General features: G+C 32.2%; 2 protein-coding genes across 2 annotated transcripts; both read right to left on the reverse strand.

Moving 5' to 3' along the window:
• Positions 1-11,814: 11,814 nt before the first annotated feature.
• Positions 11,815-12,695, reverse strand: LOC146885771 (uncharacterized). Its single transcript, XM_085674478.1, has 2 exons — positions 12,278-12,695; positions 11,815-12,198 (listed from the first exon to the last, which is right to left on the reverse strand). The coding sequence occupies exons 1-2, from the start codon at positions 12,539-12,541 to the stop codon at positions 11,815-11,817; spliced, it is 648 nt and encodes a 215-aa protein (XP_085530604.1). The 5' UTR covers positions 12,542-12,695.
• Positions 12,696-14,895: 2,200 nt separating this feature from the next.
• LOC146885772 (uncharacterized) lies at positions 14,896-16,932 on the reverse strand. The gene is made up of 4 exons (XM_085675086.1): positions 16,786-16,932; positions 16,575-16,707; positions 16,292-16,491; positions 14,896-16,224 (listed from the first exon to the last, which is right to left on the reverse strand). The coding sequence occupies exons 1-4, from the start codon at positions 16,906-16,908 to the stop codon at positions 14,896-14,898; spliced, it is 1,785 nt and encodes a 594-aa protein (XP_085531212.1). The 5' UTR covers positions 16,909-16,932.
• Positions 16,933-23,203: the final 6,271 nt, after the last annotated feature.

Here is a 23,203-nt window from a genome sequence, read left to right on the forward strand (position 1 = left end):
AGGAGTTAATATGATAGAATTGTGTGAATTGAACATGGAAAATATGATAGCTTGATGGTTGTGGTTATGCTTGAGGGGTGGGAGGATGTGAGCTTGAACCTTGGTTAGCATAACTTTTATTTTTTATGCTTAATATTTTTGCTAAAGAAGGAAAAGCCTAGAACCTGTAGAGCTCTTATGAGAAGCCAGAAGGGTAGCATGGGGAAAGTAAAAGCACAAGTTAATGACCACTAACTTAGTGTTAATTAAATTTTCGTTTTAATATATTTTTTATTTATTTTGGGCTAGAAAATGGGGAGTGAGTGAGAAAATAGGGTGTTCTAGAGTTTGGCAACAACAAGAGTGAGAGGGAACTGAGAAATAGTGAATCCAAAGAAAAAATTTGAGTGTTGCAAGGGAATAGGAGTGGAGCCTTTGAATACATTAAGAATCCATTAGGATTTGTTTTTGGGAGCTAGGAAACCAGGTAAGGGGAGCTATCTATGCCTGTTTTAATTTCGTTCATATTGTTTTAAATGTTTCCATGTCATGAATGTTAGAGTCTCCCTTCAATTCACATGTTTTTCGTAAATTTTGGGTTCTGCCCAGAAACTGTCCGGTGATCAAGAAGGCCCCACCAGGCGACACAACCATTTTCACATGGTTTTCTGGGTTTTGTGATGAACCGCCTGACGGTAAAGAGGAACCGCCAAGCGACACGCACTGGAATCGCATAGTTTTATGCATTTTTGATGTTTTCGTGATGTGTTGGCACTCTGCAATCATATGATCTTGATAATATGTTCCTTAGCATAATTGGATGACATTGTGGGTTGTTTGTGGTGATTCGATAAAATGGGGTTTGTGTGCAAATACGGGATTAATATGGGTTGGTGTTTGATTGTTAATTACAATGTGCAGAAATAAGAAATTGTTATTGGAAGGCTTGGTTAGATTAATAGAATTATGAGTGTATGCTGAAGACATGAATACTTGTGGTTGAATCGCTAATGGAATACTGATATAGGGATTTAGAGATGCTAAGGTTCTGCAGGTACAAGGAAATATGGAGTTTCCCATATTCCTGATGCACTGCCTGGCGGTATAAAACGTGCCGCCAGGCAATATCGAGAGGCCAGCAGTGGTTTGGCGTACTCAGTGGAAAAATTAAGATTGTGGTTGTTGTGGATAACTGTTAGTATGAAAATGAGTGTGATTGTATGATGTAAGGGTAATTAATTGGATGTGTTGTTGCATGATAGTTAAAGAGTCATAAGAAACTTGGAGTGATTAAAATATGGGAAGGAAGGAGTCAAGATAGGTTCTGTTAACACACTAAATGAATTGCATTATTGGAACTTTCAGAGATTGCTATTTGAAGTATTCTAAATATATGTATGATTTCTTGTTAATGTCAATTAAAACCTTTAAGAGTACTCATGAATGGGTTAGTTACAAATTGGCTTAATAATTCCTAAACTTAGTAGGTGAGGTAATATAATGAATGAGTATCATAGTACGGTAGATTTTGTATGATTTCATGTATGTTTGAACTGCTGGTATAAAGCTTCACCTATTTAGGGTATATGTGTGTGTAAATTGCTTAAAGTGGTGCATTATTATTAAGATGGAAAGTTTTAGAGTTTATGTTTGAGTGTCCTTAGTAATTGTCATGTTGGATTATGTGATATGAAAATGGTACTCACATGAATGTGGTGGTATAATTGTATTATTGAAATGCTAGTTGTTAGTGTCACATGTGCAAGTATGTGATTGACCACTTTACGATTTATCTCCAAGCTCAAATACATGAGTGCTTGCTGTGGATAGTGTTTGAGAAGTTGTTATGACGAATTCAGTGACTTGAGAGTCGTAATTACTTGGAATTGGTGTTTTGGATGTATGACTGCAATGATTGGATGTGTTTAGAAATCTATTGAATTGTCTAAATTAGTACAAACCCGATTTACTGGTGTGGCGTCTAGCGGCAGGGATGTCCTGCTAGACGATAAGCCACAAACAGAGTGGCCACTGGGAGCTTGGCGCCTGGTGGCAGGGAGTTACCGCCAGGCGGTCTAGAGCATGTTTTCGCCTGGCGACGCATAGGAAGCGCCAGGCGATAGTGTAGGGGTAGGGGTCTGTTGCAGATGAACTTGCACGAGTAATCTTGATGGCTTGGTCAATGATATGCTGAATTAGTTACGAGCGGAGAGGTTCTTAACGGAGATGTGAGATGCGTGATTGATGCGGGATTGATGCGGGATGAGAGTTCCGTATCTTTTATACTTTTGTGTGGGGATACGAGCGGGGAGGTTCGTATGTTCTGTGCTCACACTTGAGACTGCTATGAGCAAGGAGGTTCATAGTAGGTGTTCACGCATGTTGGACTACGAGTGGACAGGTTCGTAGGGTTGGACTACGGGCAGGGAGGTTCGTAGAGCTGGACTATGAACGAGTAGGTTCGTGGGAGCATGATAATCCCTGAAGACCAAGGTTGCGAAGGGATCTTTCGCATATAGGTTATGAGATTCGGGTATGATGTTACAAAGAAGTCAATAAACTAAAATTGGCTAAGATAAAAACTGGGTGAGGGTTAATTCTTAATATTTTATTACTTGTATTATTTTTCTCAGCTCACCCTTTTTGTTTGTGTTTGGCGATGATCATGTGACTTGTCACGTGGGAGCACATGTGAATCCAAGTGAGCCTATTGATGCATAGGGACTGAACGGGGCAGACTATGTGATGATTTACTCTATGTTTTGATTTCAGACATTTGTAATAAACTTTATGAAGTTTTCCTCTACTATGAGCTTGTAATAATGATGTCACAGCGTAATATGACTATAGCGATAAAGTTTTAGATTTTCCCACCTTTGGGAATCGTATTTACTTTCTGAAATTTCAATAAAATTATACTTTATCAAGTAAAATCCATGTAGGGTGTTACAAATAACATGTTATCCATAAAGCAAACCATTATGGCATGCATGTCTAGGAGTATATTAAATGCACTTTTCAATTAAATGTAAATCCCACAATAAACTATTAATTCAAGATAGTAAATTCGACTTTTTGATTTACCTTTTTCAAGTGATCCATTCAAATTTCAATTTGAATTTAAGACAATGCAACAAAAAATTGGTGCATGCATTAATGTTCATTGAATTCACATTAGAGTGCTTTAATATTCAATGATAAAACAATTCACCAGAGCACGCAACAAAACAACAATATAATTCATTTGAATCATCTCACGTAAACCAAAAGCACAAAACCACGTGCTAAGCAACCAAATGACAAGTCCAAGGTAAGTGCAACACCAACATTAAATGGTCTATCAATGCAGCTATAAGAGGATGGAACAACTACTGTAGCACGCCAAATTAATCCCTATGACTGATGTAGAATAAACAAAATAAGTTGTAGTACCAACTACGAGCAATATAATGGGCCAAATTGCACTGCATCAACAATAAAAATCGTGCAAACCATAAGCATTTATGTTGCCAACTTTTGGAAAGGCCCAAGCTGGGTAAAAGTGTGCCAACGAAACAAATGCACGTCCAAATAATTAAACACAAAATGCATAACATGGAATCAATTAATTCATTCAAAAACACCTATGCACAACAAAACCCCAGTAAGCCCCCTTCTCTCTCGCAAGCAACCCTATACACGACTAGACACTACGACATGGCAACCCCTACAAACTCGCGAAGCACATCGCGAACTACGTACGTTCTGCTACGAACCAGGTCCAGATTCAGATCTAGAACCACAGGTGCACAAACTCATCAACATCGCTACCCACACAAAGGCAACCAGATCCCATTGCGAGAGAGAAAAAAACACAGAACCATCATACCGGAGTATGGCTGCTACGCCAGAAACTGGAGCACCCACGAACCAGATCGGCCTCCACCTTGGCAGTAGCGACAACCACCACAGCGAACCACCATCGCAACTCTACCGTGAGCGACCACGGTCACAGAACACCTACTTCACTAAGAACGCAAACAAACAAAAACAAAGACAAAGGAGGAGCCCTGTACCACACTTGGGAAGAAGGATGAGCCACACTGCTACCGTTGCTACCAAAACTGCCATCGACAAATTGCGAGCCACCGTCACAGGAGCGAGCAACGCGTGTTAAAATTAATTGACGAATTAATTCTATTATGTGACTCATTTGACATATTATGATGGACCCAATTGTGATTTAATAAAATATAAGGACCTATAAGTTATTATGAAAAGTCGTAATAAAATAAAGCTCAGCCACACTTGATGGACGTTGGCTTATAAAAGGATATTAGGGTTCTGTTTCTGCTCATAAGGTTCTCTCACAATAAGCCACCATCAAGAAAGAGAGTGTGAGAGGAGTAACGAAGACAAAGAGATAGATTGAGAAAAAGAAGTTGAAGAACAAAGATTGAAGAACGCATTATGCATTATTATTAAATCTCTCATGGATCAAGGTTAGTATCCTATTATGATTTATGTACATGAATGTGTGATTATGTGCGTGAACGTGTGAGAATCATGAATCTTAAGATCCTATAGTGGTTTGTTTATAATGAAGTATTATTGCATGGAAACTACAAAATAATTTACATGTGGTATCAGGGCATGCATATGTTATTAGATTTATGATTCTTCAATTATGATTTTTTTTATCCGAATTGTGTTTTCCTGAAATTATTATAGACCCTAATTATGAATTTAGGAATTTTATGAAAGTATTAATCGTAATTATGAATTTAGAATTTTATGCTATAATAAACCCTAATTATGATCTAGGGATTTTATGATATTATAAACTCTACTTACGTTTTTAGGGTTTTTTGAAATTAAGATAAACCCTAATTATGGATTTATGGATTTTGGAATATATATTTTTTTCCCATTGTATGAACCCTAATTATAAGTTTTAGGGATATATTGTTAATTGAAGAATTGCACTTTATGTTTCTTTAATGTTTTTCTTTTATGCTTTAATTGAATTCAGTGGCATGATGGTGAAAGTTTTTGTTGGTTACGTGTCCTCCGTGGGCATCAAGTTTAATGATGGATCAAAGAAATATTTAATGTGCAATTGTAATGTTTGTTTCTGCTCTGCTTTAATTGCAAAATAGAAGGCTTGAATTATTATGAGAAATTCTTGAATTAAAGAAATTGAATGTTTGAATTGCAAATTTCATGAATCAATTATTGTTGGATTAATTGTTTGTTTTTCATGGATCAAGTGTTGTGATATTATTGAATTGTGTTACCAATAAACGTTAATATTTTTATTATATGAATAATGTATTTTTAATTTACAATAATGTGTATGTTTTGTTATTGTTAAATTAAAATTAATGAGAATGCTATGCGTGATTTATAGTAATTAAATGTATATTTATTTATTTGAGATCAAGTATGACAAATTTTGTTAGTCACCAAAGTGGCTAAAATTTTAAAGTTTTTTTATTTCAAATTATTAATGATTTTATTTCAATTACCTGTAGTATGGATGCTAAATTATGAATAATTGATTTATGGGTTAATTGAAGTTCATTATTATAAGACATTTCAGGATCGCCCAAAGGTTAATTAGTTGTTCTTATAATTAATGAGCATGATGGTAGATAATTTTGTATGTGTCACTAGTTTTATTTATATACCCAATAGGAGTAGGTAATTCTAGTTGATACATATTTTAGTTATCAAATATGTTATACAATATGATCAACATCATTATGTTTATGTTTGTGTATTAATGGATCTCCCAAAAGAGAACATTATTATGCATAGAATGATTATTTATGTCTGAATCTGTATTTAGTTTAGTTTTATGACTTAAAGCATTAATGTTAGGCATGTGATAATTGAAGTCTCTGTTTCGGTATCTTTATATGTTTGTTCTGGTCTTCAATGGGTCGAATTTTCCTGGCTAGATTTTATGTAAATGTTTATACGAATGAGCATAGCAAGCAACATTAAGGTTGCTCTTCCCAAAATTGATAATGTGAAAGAGTTTAAGAAATTTGTTGAAGAGCGCTCCCAAACTGTTGATAAGTCCTTTGCTGAGACATTAATGAGTACGTTGACCACCATGAAGTTTGATAGTTCACGTACTATGCACGAGCACGTGATTGAGATGACAAATATCGTAGCAAGACTTAAGTCTCTAAGAATGAAAGTGGATGAAAGTTTTCTCGGTTGTTCATTATGTGAAGAATTAAGGAGCTTGAGAGAAAGTTGTAAAGAAACATGAAAATGGTAAAGGACCACTAAAGATTGACGAGTCCTCAACCAAAATCTAGAAGAAAAATGACAAATGTCATTTTTAAGAAAAGTCTGGATATTTCCAGAAGAATTGCGTAAAGCATAGAGCTTGGTTCAAAAAGACAGGTGAGTATAATGCTCACGTATGTTTTGAATCAAACTTAATTGAAGTTCCCCAAAATGCTTGGTGGATTGATTCTGGATGTACGATTCATGTTTCTAATGTGATGTAGGGATTTCTTTCAACTCGAACTATAAACCCAAATGAGAAGTTCATCTTCATGAGCAATAAAGAGAAAGTTTCAGTGGAAGCTGTAAGGACTTATCGTCTAATCCTTGACACTAGATATCACTTAGACCTTATGGATACTTTTTATATACCTAGTATCATTAGAAATTTAATTTCTTTGTCTAAGCTTGATGTTGCTGGATACTATTTTAAGTTTGGGAATGATTGTTTTAGTTTGTTTAAGTGTACTTGTATGATTGGATCTGGTACAATGATTGGATCTGGTGCACTTTATTATGGTTTATATAAATTGAATTTGGATAATTTATATGTTGAAACTCTTATGACCTTGCATCACAATGTTGATACTAAATGTAGTTTAGTGGATGAACGATCTGCTTACTTGTGGCATAAGCGTTTGGGACATATTTCCAAAGAAAGAATGCAAAGATTAGTAAAGAATGAAATCCTTCCAAATTTGGATTTTACTGATGTGAATGTGTGTGTGGATTGTATTAAAGGCAAACAAACAAAACAGACAAAGAAAGGAGCCACAAGGAGCACCCAACTTCTTGAAATCATACACACCGATATATGTGGTTCGTTTGATATAAATTCCTTCAATAAAGAGAAGTATTTCATCACCTATATTGATGGTTTTTCACGTTATGGACATGTCTATCTATTGCATGAGAAATCTCAATCAGTGAATGCCTTGGAAGTTTATATAAATAAAGTGGAAAGGCAATTAGACAAAAAGGTGAAAATCGTAAGGTCAGATAGAGGTGGTGAGTATTATGGAAGATATGATGAAAATGGATAACACCCTGGTCCATTCGCTAAGTTTCTTAAGAAACGTGGTATTTGTGCTCAATACACAATGACAGGCACACCACAACAAAATGGTGTATTAAAGGCGTAATAGAACCTTAATGGATATGGTTAGGAGTATGTTAAGTAATTCATGTTTACCTGTATCACTGTGGATGTATGCTTTAAAGATTGCCATGTATTTGTTGAACAGGGTTCCAAGTAAAGTTGTTCAAAAGGACTATTTTTGAGTTCTGGACGAGTAGGAAACTCATTTTGAGATACCTACAAGTTTGGGGTTGTCAGGCAGAAGTAAGAAGATACAATCCGCAAGAAAAGAAACTGAATGAAAGAACAATCAGTGGATATTTCATTGGTTATCCAGAAAAATAAAAAAAAGGTATATGTTTTGTTGTCTTACCCATAGTACAAGAATCGTTGAAACTGAAAATGCTCGGTTTATTGAGAATGGTGAAACCAGTGGGAGTGAAGCTTCAGAAAGTGTGGAGATTAAGGAAGTTACAGTACAAGTTCCTGTAGCTAGTATTTCTCCTTCAAGACTTATTGTTCCTTATGTTGTAGAAACTTACAATAATAAAATAGAATAACAAATTAATGATCATGAGGTTAACAATGAGCTAGTAGTAGAACAACCACAAGAAGTAGGATTAAGAAGATCTCATAGAGATAGAAAATCTACTATTTGGAATGATTATGTGGTTTATCTACAAGAGTCAAAAAATGACTTAAGTATTGATAATGATCTAGTTTCATTTTCAGAAGCCATTAATGGTGATAATTTTGATAAGTGGTTAGATGCCATGAAAGATTAGCTTAAATCAATGACACAGAATGACGTATGTAACCTTGTGGAATTGCCTAAATGATGTAAGATATTGGGTGTAAATGGTTTAAGACTAAGCGTGACCCTTAAGGTAATATCGAACATTACAAGGCTTGACTTGTTGCCAAAGGTTTTACTCAGAAAGATGATATTGATTATAAGGAAACATTTTCGCCTGTTTCTAGGAAAGATTCTTTTAGAAATATCATGGCATTAGTAGCTCATTATGGTATTGAGTTGCATCAAATGGATGTTAAAATTTCCTATCTGAATGAGGATTTAGAAGAGGATGTTTATATGGGCCAACCGGTGGGGTTCACTGAGGAAGGAAAGGAACACATGGTGTGTAAACTTAAGAGATCAATATACGGACTTAAGCAAGTTTCTCGGCAATGGTATCTTAAGTTCAATGATATTATTGTGTCCTTTGGATTTAAGGAAAACACTGTTGATTGGTGTATATATCTGAAGGTTAGTGGGAGCAAGTTTATATTTCGAATTTTGTATGTTAATGATATCTTGCTTGCGATTGATGATCTTGATCTATTAAGTAAGACTAAGAGGTTTCTCTCTAATAACCTTGAAATGAAAGATATGGGTGAGACATACTATATGATAGGAATAGAAATATTCTATGATAGATCACAAGGACTGTTAGGTTTGTCTCAAAATGCATATATTAATAAAGTTTTAGAGAGATTAAGAATGAATAAAAGTTTAGCATCTCTCGTTCCAATACATAAAGGAGACAAGTTTAGTCTCATGTAATGTCCAAAGAATGATTTGGAACGGAAACAGATGGAAGATATCCCTTATGCTTATGTTGTTGGGAGTTTGATGTATGCTCAAACATGTATGAAGCCAAATATTAGTTTTGCAGTTGGTATCATTGGTAGATACCAGAGTAATCTAGAACTGGAGCATTGGAAAGCTGCAAAGAAAGTTTTAAGATACCTACAAGGAACAAAGAATCACATGCTTACTTATAGAAAATATGATCATCTTGAGGTGATAGTTTATACAGATCCAGACTTTGCCGGTTGTATGGATACAAAAAAGTCTACATTTGGTTTTGTGCACCTTTTAGCCAGAGGAACAATTTCATGGAAAGTGTGAAGCAGTCTGTCATTGTTGCATCCACCATGGAAGCTGAATTTGTGGCATGCTTTGAGGTGACAATTCAGGTTAATTGATTGCGGAACTTTATTTCAGGACTCGGAGTAGTCGACAATATTGCCAAGCCGCTGAAAATTTATTGTGATAATTCCACAACAATCTTCTTTTCTAAGAACGACAGGTATTCTAAAGGTGCTAAGCTTATAGAACTGAAATACTTTGTCGTTGAAGAAGAAGTTTAGAAACATAGAGTGTCAATAGAACATATTAGCACAAATATGATGATTGTTGACCCTTTAACAGAAGGGTTACCACCCAAATTGTATGATGGCCATGTAAAGAATATGAACATTATGTCTACTAGTGAATGTTAAAGTTATTAATTTTACGTGACACTCTAAGCTCTCTAATGTTATTATTATTGAAAAAATAAATGTTTGAACTCATTAAGGATTTCTCATCCTAAAGTCATATCAAGGAGAAAGGGATGATAAGGTAATACATGGAACAAATCATGTCGACTGAATGATGTATGACCGCTATGACTCTTATTATTTATGTATCTTTGATTGTGAATAATGATTGAACCAATTCATGTAAGGTCCTTTAATGCGCATTATGTTATGTATTAAATCACATAATGTTATGACATCATATGAGTCAAGTGGGAGAATGTTAGAATTAATTGACGAATTAATTCTATTATGTGACTCATTTGAAATATTATGCTAGGCCCAATTCTAATTTAATAAAATATAAGGACCTATTGGTTATTATGAGAAGTCGTAATAAATAAAATAAAGCTCAGCCCAACTTGAAGGACGTTGGCTTATAAAAGGATATTAGGGTTGTGTCTCTGGTCATAAGGTTCTCTCACAATAAGCCATCAAGAAAGAGAGTGTGAGAGGAGTAACGAAGACAAAAAGATAGAGTGGGAAAAGGAAGTTTAAGAACAGAGATTGTAGAACGCATTATTATTGGATCTCTCATGGATCAAGGTTAGTATCCTATTATGATTTATGTACATAAATGTGTGATTATGTGCATGAACGTGTGAGAATCATGAATCTTAAAATCCTATAGTAGTTTGTTTATAATAAAGTATTATTGCATGGAAACTACAACATAATTTACAACGCGATCAGACCCACCATCACACCAGATCTCACCGTCGCAACCATCGTTGTGAGCTCAACCACAACGACGGCAAAAACCAAGCTTTGTATAGCGCAACCACCATCGCAGACTGTTGTTGCCATAAACGACGAAGAGGGAGGCTGCGAACACTGCTGCACAAAACGCAGCCACCTGTAGATGCAAATCATGACAAGGAAGAAAAAGAAGTCGCACCTCCTTCATCACGACAGAAATTGACGCAGCTCCACCTTGAAAAAAAAAAACAGGTTCTCCACGTCCAGAATATGCAAAATTAATATATATTATCCATAAATTAATAACAATAGTACAATATAACTAATATTTACAAAAAATATAATTTATTAATTAATGTTAATCAATAATAATAATAATAATAAAATAGAAAATAACAATTTTATATAGTAAAATTATATAAAATACAACCGAAACAATTATGAGGATAGGGACATGACCGAAAAGTTCATACCTAATATCATCTTTAACCTAATTTAAAAAATAAAGTTAAGTGTTACTCATATTTGTACCTAGTGATGATTTGTATAAAAAATATAACTGGTTTTGCTCCGTACCCACGTACACAGTTTGTTTGTCATCGATAGTCATATGTATGGTTGTAAAGTCATAAATTTTTAAAATAAACCATCTTGAAGTCTCTTATTAGCCTTTTATATCTTACAAACTCATCTTTTAATTAAGAACTTTAAATTTAAATCATTCAAGTTCTTTCATTCATGAAAGCATCTATATAGGCACCACATGATCTCCTCTGTTTGTAAATAATTTATTTCATGAATCTCTTATATATTAATTTTTGTTTTATGAACTAGAAGTAAAAGTATTGTACCGTATATTTTTTATAACCAGATTTTAATTGTTGTTATTTTATATGACTTGAGTTTCTCACGAATTGTTCTCATCTTCCATTCTCACCTGTTTTCTTTTCTAAAGAGAAAAAAATCTATTATTTTTGTTCTCATATCTCAGTTGTTGTCTTCCATTCTCGAAGAAATAAACTAAAAATGAATTAATTTTAAATGTTTAAAAATGAATTATCTTAAACTAAAATTAGTTGAATAAATTATTTTACATGCACCCACATTAGATAAATTAAAACTAAGAAGTTAGTTTTTGTAAATTGCATTATGACATGGTTAAGTTTAATTTTTTTATAAAAGTGCAATTTTTATGGATTAATTAGTACAGTTGAATAGATTTGTGTAGTTGAATTTATTTTAGTCACATCTGAATACAATAGAAAAGAAGTAGCCTCTTTAGTTTAGCTAGTTAGAAATTTTAACGGCACAACATAAAATAAGTAGTCTAATCGTGTAGAAAAGTGTGTAGAAAAGTAGAAAACACAATTATTTAAATTTTGTAATTGTTTATTCATTAATTATATGATAGTTTAGATAAAGTTTACATAAGTAGGACAAGCCTTGTTTGGAGGACAGTTGATGTACTGCGGAATAGGGTTTATGTTCAAACATAGCCTTATTTCAACTAAGTCCCCCTTTTCACATGATAGTTGTGGCTGAACACCAACTCGTGATGTCTGTATGGCTGTCATGATTTTGTTGATACCGTAAGTATTGTCATGTAATATATTTGCATCTTTGAGTATTTGTTGGAGATCGTTCCTTTTATATATATCTAACGCCAATGTGAAATAATCAAATGGTAGCATATTTGAACATGATCCATGTTTCTGCCATTCATAATTCCAGAAATAACTGTTTATCGTTTTATAACTTGGCCAATCTTGATCAAGTATAGGAACTATTCCATTAATCTAATAAAATAAACAAAAAAAAGAAGTCATCTTCTGAATATAATATCAAAATAATATTATTAAAAAATAAAAAGCTTACCAAAGATACATTTAGCTTGGACTTAGAGCAAGGTAATGGCGGTGACATGTTGTAATTGGATGGCCATAAGCCATGTATAGTGAACTTTAACGGTATTGGTTTTGTGGCATCACAAACATTATGGTTACAAAAGCCTGCCGGCCAAGTTTGTGCGATTATCCAGTACTGAAATCCTTCTACTGAACAATAGAAGAAGAGAGAAATGAAGAAAGTAAATTTGAGATAACTCATTGTGAAATTGATGGAAAATGATAGTTTAATCATCTCAATTTATAGTACCAAAGCTTAATTGATTTTGCTTAATTCATACCAATCAATCTCTTTTATTTTGGCCAATTTAACTTCCTAATAAAAGTCTCTTCTCCTAACATTCATAATCATTCACTAGTTGGTGATCCATAATCACACCAAATTAAATTCCTTTAAACTATCACAACATGGTATGTTCACTCTGATTAGTTTTATGTTGATTTTGTTAACAAACTTATGATGTATTTACTAGTTTACATATGTATTCATATGTTTTTTTTTCAATGATGTTGTATTGAAGTTTTGATATGTACTCATAACGTGATGATATTAACTTATATGAGTTGAGACAGATTTACTAAGAATATGCTTATCTACCACAAATAATCCAATAGGCCTTTAAATAATCATAGAATAAATATACATATTTTTATGCATTCGACTATTGAAGAACATGTCGTAAAATTTATTCTATTTTTATGTAAAAATATTATGAATTTGGGTCCTAATCCTATGATATTGTCATAACTTAATTTATAAAACTTATTTCATAAAACATGACAGACCATATGGCTGGCGCATGGTGTGATTGGACCCCATACCACTTCTAGTCCTAACTTAATTCATACCATTCAATCTTCTTTTGGCCATTGTGGCCATTGAACTTCCCAATAAAATTGTCAAGATCTAATTTGTTACCAACTTTTGTTTATAACACTCATTCATAGTTGCTTTAATTAAGAAGTATTTGGTATATAATTTTTGGTCTGATCATTCATTCTTTATGTTTAAATTTCCATTTTAGTACCCAATTTGTTAGTTATTTTCCTTAAGAAGTAATTGGAATAGAATTTTGGGACCCTGATTCACGACATTTCTTCTCTAAATTATTATTAACAATAACTATCAGTATGATTCTTATTAATATTAGGAATTTTCATCGACAAAGACTTGAGTTTTCCATTCAGAATTTTTAATTTTAATCTATCACAAATTTCATCTTTTATGGGTTAATTTTGCCACCTTTTACTTTGGGTTAATATTATAATTGGTAAATTCTGAAAATTAAGAAAAAAAAAACATGTCTGATTTGATTTCTCTAAGATAACTTACATTAAGTTTTTTAATTTGAAAATCAACTGGAGATGAATTGGCTTGGTTTGCCCTTTTACAGTAAACAACGTAAGTAGAATTTTATATCATTTGTGTAAAAAATGTGATTCATGACATTCACATGAAAACGGGTTCGGCACAGATAGTGTCTATCTGCAACCTAACCCACGACAAAAAAATTCACCCGTTACTCGTCCGCTATCCACACGGATATCCGTTTAAAAAATATCTACGGGTATATTAAAACCCGCGGGTACCGTGAATACTCATAAATATTAAAAAAATATATTTTATAAATTTTTAAAATTAAATTTAAATAAAATTATAAAAAAATGTAAAATAAAATATAAATTATATTAAATTTAAATTTAATTTAATCTAATAAAATATAAATTTAATTTTCATTAAGTTTAACTTAATAAAACATAAATTTGAAGAATTTGAAGATTGGTATACTTTGTATCTTTAGGTCGTCTTGTGTTGATTGGTATACTTTGTAAATTATACATATAGTTTCACATCATATCAAAACACAAGTTTCTAAAAAGTTTCATAATTTATCATATACTTTATTGTAATATGAAATTGATAAGTTTTATTGCGCATGGTATACTTTGTAAGTTTCTCTTGCACGGATTGATCTTTAAATTGTAGTTTGAAAGCATTGTTTAGAATGCATTCAAGCTTGTCTTATTAATATAATGCTTTTGATTGATTAAAAGATGCTTTATTCTATTAAAATGTTATTATTTGGGTTCAAATGACTATAAATGGCATTTTAATCGGCAAGAAAATCGCTTTAATATATAAGAATAACCTAGAACCATGAGTATTTATGAGGTTTCTCTTTTAATATAGTAAAATATGTTTTTGGTAGATTAAAATCTTTACATCTCTTTAAATATCTCTTTAAATGGTTTATACTCTTCTATTTAAATACGTTAAAAATAGTGAGTTAATTAAATAATTTCACGACTAAAATAGACAATCTGAAATTATACAATTCTCTCATTTGAAAATCGTTTCACATCATATCAAAACACAACTTTCTAAAAAGTTTCATAATTTATCATATACTTTATTGTAATATGAAATTGATAAGTTTTATTTTGAAAAATAAGAGAAAGTTATGATAATGAATCATTAACTACTCAAATTGAAATAAGATATGAAACTGACAAGCCTTATTTTGACAAGTACAAGAGAAAATTATGATAACGAATCATTACCTACTCAAATGGAAATAAGGAAAACAATTAACTATTTATTCTTGCAATTGTAAGAAGACTTTTCTTATGAACTACTAATTGGGAATAACCACTATGTATGTTGACACCAAGCTTCTGAACTGTGTGGGTATTTAAATTAAACCATGCTAGATCACCATCATGTGTTTGGAAGAGTATATTGCCCATATCCCTTGTTCCAACAGGGAACGCAATGTAAGGTATGGGTCCAAAAACAAAGAGTAAAGTCCATGTTTCCTTCTTACCTACTTCAACCAAAATTGATATGTAAAAGGTTGTTGTTTCTGCATAATTTGACATCAAAGCAATTGACTGATTTAGGAGAAATAATTGTCTCCTCACAAAATGCTTATTATCATATATTTCCATAGGTATGTCTAAAGGTGGGAGGGTCGTAATCCACACCTTATTGATCAAGTCAAATGATACTACATGTTGAATACAACTCTCTGCATAACCCAACCAATGACACATTCCCTCTAAGTAAAATTTATTATTATCATCAAAACTTGTAGGCACGGAAGCACGCAGTTCAAGGTTTGTCCAAGAGTTACTTCCTAGGCTATACATCTCCCAAATACATGAGAGGGGGAAAACATCATGTGGTTCCACATCGTCATCAGAATTAACAAAAAAAGATACTTGCCTAACCACCTTATAATCATCTCTAACACAATCATAACCAAATCCGTGATAGTTTATCCCAATATAAATATAATATGGTGCATTCTCAAATGGACTGGGAGGAATAACCTTTAATTCATTGATAGTTGGGTTCCATAAATACACAAGTTGTCGTCCATTATTTACGTATAGGCACAGAATTCCATTGATACTAGAAGAACCTAAAATACCAATTCCCTCAAGGTAATCCTCTTGAATTTGACTAGGCCAGTATAATTTTTCCATATTTTGAAACCTCTCGCCAGAAATTGAAAATAAGGAGGAATTGTAATGATTCTGGTAAAGTGGAGAGAGATTCAATAGGAGATATGTATCATCATAGTACGATTGGTGATTACATATGAAGTTATTACGAAGGAGGTTCATGAAATGAGAATTTTCAAACAAGAGGGCCCATGATCTTCGTACACATCCAAATCTCTTCAAAGATTTCAAAGGTAGGTTAGAAAGAATAGAGAATACAAAATCATCTGGTATGTGATTCATAAGTTTTGGAGCTACATGTTTACTGTCTCTCTCTCGGTTATGAAACCAAATGTTAATAAGTTGCCAATCATCCTTCGTATTCTCATTCCATAGGTAAATGCGGTGGGAGATGTGTTGGCAATATTTGATAACGAGATTCTTGATAGTGACCTCTTCCAAGTATTCTAACTGTAAAAAATGAATTGAGTAAGCAAAAGAAATAATAAAAAAAATACAAATAAGTTACTTTGTGAACCTGATTATCCTTGAGGAAAAGGGTGATATTGGTTCCCCTTGATGGTTGTTGGGCATTGATGTTGTTATTAACAATGAAAGAGGCACCTGGTTGAGATTCCCATATATATTGATCATGATCCTTATGCTTAGAGGTGACAATAACCTTGTCAGCAATCAAATATGTAGAGTAGAAGCCAACTCCTAAATTATATGCCAAATCTAAAATAAACACATGAAAATAAAACAATTAATGAGCATGCAAGAAAAGTGAAAATGAATATGAAATATTGACATCTTTCTACCTGTTTGGGTCATGCCAATACCAGTGTCAATGATGGAAAGTGTTTTGTTAGCCTTGTGGGGAACCAATCTTATTACCCTATCATCTAAAATATTCTTGTTTGTATGACTCTCAAATTGAATTTTATCTAAAGCCTGTGTGTACATCCAATGATTAATAACATTAACATAAAATAAATGTATAAATAAAAATTAAATTAAAGAACTGCTTACATTTGAAGCATTATTAATAAGTTCCTGAAGGAAGATTTCTTTATTAGAATAAAAAGTTTTGTTCATCTGTCTTAACACCAAACTCATCTCACCCTCTAATACAATAACCTTGTCATTTGCCATTACAATTGATTCCGAATAATAGCAAACCAAACGATGTCAATTCAACTAAACAAAACCACTCCTAACCAATTTTATAGTCATTGATCACAACCGTTATATTTTAATCAATTAATAGAATACCATGACAAACTCTATTGACTTTTTCATTATTTAAATTTAGAAGCATTAATTATTTCTTAGCAATAATTAATAGTTCATTTCTACATTTATTAATATGACCACTTATAAATGGTTATTTTTAATTCTCAAATGTTATTTAATTTTATTTCAAGTTATTAATTCATCATTTTGATTGGAGTTTGAACTCATGTAATGTAACGCATGAATTAAACCACAAAAAAGCTGAGGCACATTAACGAACATGTGTGCACATTAAGATAAAGATTAAAATTGACTTTTTTTTTTATTAATTTGAATATTTCTTTTCAGAATCAAACAATGAGTTTGAGGTTTGAATATATCTTAAGCATTATTTTACTCATATACGACATGTGTATCGAAGAAAAAAGATTTAATGATCCTTGTAACATCCCGTCAGGATATTACGAATTTAATAAAAGAAAATAAAGTAATTAATTTCAATACATTTAATAATACTTCATTTCCTAAAAACACGAGCCTCTAGAATCTCTGCAGTATACGTAATCTCGCTTAAGCGAGCTCATTCTCGCTTGGGCGAGACCCTCGCTCGCCCAAGATAAAACTTCCTTGTCCAGGCGACGAGTTCAACGAGACAGCGGAACCACCCATGAACTCTCGCTTAGGCGAAAGACTCTCGCCTGAGCGAGATGCACCTTCGCTCAAAACCATCCCTCCCGCTTGCGCGAGATGTGCAATCAAACCACACAAGACACACGCGAGTTCTCGCTTGGGTGAGGCACACTCGCCTAAGCGAGATAGCCTGTCGCCCAAGACCAAATTACCCCGCCTGAGCGAGATGCTCGAGCAGAGCCTGAAACTCAAACCCTGCAACTCTCGCCTAGGCGAGTCCAGCTTGCTTGAGTGGGAATTGCAGGCTTGGGCACTGGTTTACGCGCATAACAACAACAATCAAACCTAAAACACACTCCAATTTCATACCATTCACTCGGAACAATTTCATTAGACCTATGATCATAATTGGACACAAAAATAGGCCCCGAACAACCCAACTTTGCATAATTATAGTATATACCGTGCATAACCCCAATATACACATGCATTTAGGCCAACATTCAATAAAACAGTACCAAAACCCAAAACCCTTATAATTCCCTTAGGTGCAACACGAAATTCAGAACACAATTTCATCACACATCATGCAAAATGACTATAAACATAGAAATTCGGCTCAGCTCCCCTAACCTGGAATTTTCCCTTGCAAAAGTATAAGGTTACAGCTCTTCTTCTTACCCAACATGAAAATCCCTTATTCCTTCCACAATTTGCCCTAGGAAATCTCTCAATCCTCTCCAATTCGCTCCCACACAATTGATACAAAACCAGAATTGCAGAAACCCTCTTTTCACAAAATTCTGAATTTTTATAGGTGCCTTAATAGTGGTGTTAAGTGCAAAAACGAAAATAGCCTTAATGGTATTTTAATTGCTATTCAAGGCCCATCATTTAGTAAAATAAGAAATTGAAAGATTTCGTTGAAATTGTTCGTTTGGAAATTTCCCGAAAAGGCAATCATAGGTTCTTCTCTCCATCGGAACAATAGGGTCGTTATGCTCATTACTAAACTTGTTGAAGAGATAAAATAGAGCCAAGATATATTTTTTTGATCAGAGGTTGAATCAATCATCAGAAGAAGAATTAGGCCAAAAATTAGGATACATTCTGGGAAAATAAAACTTCCATCGAAGAGAAGCAAATGAAAGGCTTTCATAAAAATTCTTGTAGAATCGAGAATGAAGTTTTCATTCTGTACATGTCAGATCATGAATTAGTAACTGCATCCAATCTCCAAAAAATCCCAATTGTTTCGAATTTTTTTATTTTCTTGGAATGGAATAGTTACAGAATCCCCATGAATCTTTCTCATTCTTAAGCAAGTCCCCGAGGGTTGTCTCTACCCTTTCATATTCAGGCCATACTAACTTTTTAGCAAAAAAGAAAGCAAATTTGAGTCCACCAAGGTTTGAACCCTCAACCAAGCCAAAGCCAAATCAATACTAAAGCATTAAGCCAACTCATGTTCCTTGCTAACTCACACAATTCGAGTATTATGTCATACAAACATGCCCCAACATATTATTAAAACAATAATAACTAAATAACACATAATTGGAATACTTAGGACTTGAACCCAAGTCCTCTCACACAATCAAAGTACTCTCAACCACTTGAGCTAGTACTTTTCCACATCATATGCAACAGAATTTAATATCATAAATGCACTACCTATCCGCATTTATTAATTATTTATTTATTTAATTAATTAAATTATGCGAATCTTACAATCCTTATTGGCTTAATTAGACTTTTGGTCCCCTACTTTATATGCGAAGTTCATTTTGGTCCTCTTATTTTTTCGGGGTTCAATTTAGTCCTCCAATTTGTTAAAACAGTTTAAAATGGTCCCTCCCGTTAGTTTTAGTTAAACGGCGTCAGAACAATGCCATTGTGTCTGTTTGGAAGAGGAATGTGGCAAGTTCTGAGTACCTTGTCATCAATGTGGTGTAATGAGGTGGCAATGAAGGTTATTTATGGAGATAGAAGTGTTCATTTGCCCTAATTTAAGTCGTCTTCTTCGTCCTGTTAGAGTTCATCTTCATTTGGCAAGCTTTCTTAATTTTGAGTGATGTCTAGGGGCCATTCTTCTTCATCTTGCTCCTGTAACTCGTGGGGTATGCAAAACTTACCTTCGATTTCGTGCCACTACGAACACAGCGACGAACCTATGCCGCACCGAAGGAGACCGAAAATCCTTCCTCCTTGAATCGTTATATATTGATTGATTTTCGCTTCTTCCTCGAACCCTAATTTGTTCAACCGTTATCCCCAATTACTTCCGCACCCAAATTTCTTTCTTCGACGAACCCTAATTTCGTTCAAAACACCCCAACCCTAATTTCATTCAAAACCCAATTACCACTGCCTTTAATTTCTCGTTCTCTAGTGTCCACATAATCTGATGTCCCTACTTGACATGTCATTTTTAATTGCCATAGTATCACATCAAATCATTCTGCTGTTAATTTTTTTAACGCTATTAACACACAAGACTGAATTGAACCTCTTACACAAACTAGGGGACTAAATTGAACCCCGAAAAAATAAGAGGACCAAAATGAACCTCACATATAAAGTAGGGGACTAAAATTCTAATTAAGCCATCCTTATTTGATTCAAGCCTATAAATTTGAGGTAGAAAAAACTAGGAATATATATATATATATATATATATATATATATATATATATATATATATATATATATATATATATATATATATATATATATATATATATATATATATATATAACTAATGAATTACATAAAACAAGAGTTATACTGATGGTGTGAACATTACATTTAGAAGTGTCAAAGTGAGCGAATCCGGCTCACACAGGTTGACTTATTACGAATTGAGTTAAAAAAAGGATCAATTCAACCCGAATCACTTTTTGGAGAATCAGAAATTTGCAACCCGGTCCAACTCATCACGAGTTGGTGGGTTAGTAGGTTGATTTACTTACAAATAATTTTTTTGTAATTTATTTCTTAGCACTAATTAATAGTTCATTTTTACATTTATTAATATGACCACTTAAATGTTTATTTTTAATTCTCAAATGTTATTTAATTTTATTTCAAGTTATTAATTCATCATTTTGATTGGAGTTTGAACTCATGTAATGTAACGCATGAATTAAACCACAAAAAAAAAGCTGAGGCACATTAACGAACATGTGTGCACATTAAGATAAAGATTAAAATTGTTTTTTTCTTTTATTAATTTGAATATTTCTTTTCGGAATCAAACAATTTAAATGAGTTTGAGGTTTGAATATATCTTTCGCATTATTTCACTCATATACGACATGTGTATGGAAGAAAAAGATTTAATGATCATTATTTGATTCAAGCCTATAAATTTGAGGTAGAAAACTAAGAATATATATATATATATATATATATATATATATATATATATATATATATATATATATATATATAATGAATTACATAAAACAAGAGTTATCCTCATGGTGGGATCATTACATTTAGGAGTGTCAAAGTGAGCGAATCCGGTTCACACAAGTTGACTTATTACGAATTGAGTTAAAAAAAGGATCAATTCAACTCCACTCACTTTTTGGTGAGTCAGAAATTTGCAACCCGGTCCAATTCCTCACGGGTTGGTGGGTTAGTAGGTTGATTTACTTACAAATGTTTTTTTTTTGTAATTTATTTTATATATTTATTATACTAGAACGAAAGTGAAATTTGGGTTTAGTCCCTCATCAAAACTTTTGACCAATTTAGTCCTTCATCTTCCAAAATGCGTGAATTTAGTTCTTTTAACCAAATTTTGTTAAGTTTATCTGACATTTCAAGCGCATTTCATGATAGTATTTAAATTATTTATACTATTTGACACATTTTTGCTTCAATGTTAACTTAAATACTATCATGAAATGCACTCGAAACGTCAGATAAACTTAACAAAATTTGGTTAAAAGGACTAAATTCACGCATTTTGAAAGATGAAGGACTAAATTGGTCAAAAGTTTTGATGAGGGACTAATTCCAAATTTCGCTGAAACTTGAGGGAGCAAAAACATATTTAACCCTATTTTTTATAATAATGGAATCAAACTGTTCATCTAGTTCTCGAAATATTATTATAAAGATAGTAGTGAAAAATTAAAGTATCAACATATATAACTTGACAAACAAATAGATTAAACATTCAAATTATTCAAATATTATTGAGCAACATTCTAGTATTTAAAAATATGAACCTATATAACTAGGAGTAGTAAATAATTATAATAATTTCTTTTAAAAATTGTAAAAAAAATTAATAGTGTTGTTGGTGGTGGGTTGTAGGTCAACCCACACCTTCAAACCGGCTAGAACCCATTTAACCCGTGGGTTAAGTGAGTCAGATCGAATTAAATCCACTTTTAGAAAACATGAAATTTTCTCAGCCTAACTCGGCTCAAACCCGTACTGAGCCGTGTTGGCTCACAAGCTGTAACCTATTTTGACATCTCTAATTACATTATTAGTTTTGATGGAAAAAATTACTAAACGAGAACAAAACTCAAGAGCTAATTTTGATATTTATGTTTTTATTTCTACAATATTATACATATTTTTATACAAAAATGGTTAAACATGTAAGACATGTACGCTAAAAAAAATATTATATTTATGACAGTTAAAATTATAAATTTAACGATTAAAAACTGTCACAAATAAAATCTCTAATAGTTAAAATAATAATCAAAATAAATATGTCAAAAACTTACAAAATATTATATTTTAACCGTCGGTATTTTTGCTAGAAAAAGAAAATGAAATCTAACAATTAAAAATTACCACAATTTTTTTTATGATTTGTTATTATATCCAAATAATTAAAAGTTATCACAAAATATATTATATTTTATTACCATTTAACACTTATTTAAGGTTTAAATCGTCAAAATAATTTTAAAATAATTTTTAAAATTTTAAGATTTTCAATTATTAAATTTTTTTTACTAATTTTATAACAAAATAATTAAATAATTTATTTTATTTAAAATTAGTTTTTAAGATGATAAAAATAGTGTTAATAACTAATTCAAAGTTGGTAATCAAGTATAATAGAGAGTGAGAGAAAATTGCAATGCCATTACTTACAAATTTAAAAGTAAAATAGTGTTCTTCTATATTAGTGAAACTAAGTATAGAATTTTAGAAAAAGATTATTTTCCTTAACATTTGAAAAAATATGAATAGTAACCCAAAAAGTAAGTGTGATGGTTGGTGAATGAAGACAAAGATAAAACTAGCATTATCAGAAAATCTTTGAATAATTATTAATTTTGATGACAAAAAAAATTAGTTACTATAGTAACCAATTTAAATATTAATTTATAAATTATAATTATTAGTAACTAAAATAATTTTAAAAAATTATAATTTGTCCCTAAGTTGGTAACTAAAACAATGTTTAAGGTATTTAAAATTTATTGCTAACTCTAACTATCAAGATTTTGGCTACTAAAATAATTGACTTCTAAATTAGTCTCTAATTAAAAAATTAATCTCTAAATATTTTTTTTATTACTAAAATTAATCATTATTTAAAAGT

Source organism: Vigna unguiculata, chromosome 6, assembly GCF_037176805.1.
Source record: "Vigna unguiculata cultivar grain cowpea cultivar isolate G323 ecotype 2 chromosome 6, ASM3717680v1, whole genome shotgun sequence".
Lineage (NCBI taxonomy): Eukaryota > Viridiplantae > Streptophyta > Magnoliopsida > Fabales > Fabaceae > Vigna > Vigna unguiculata.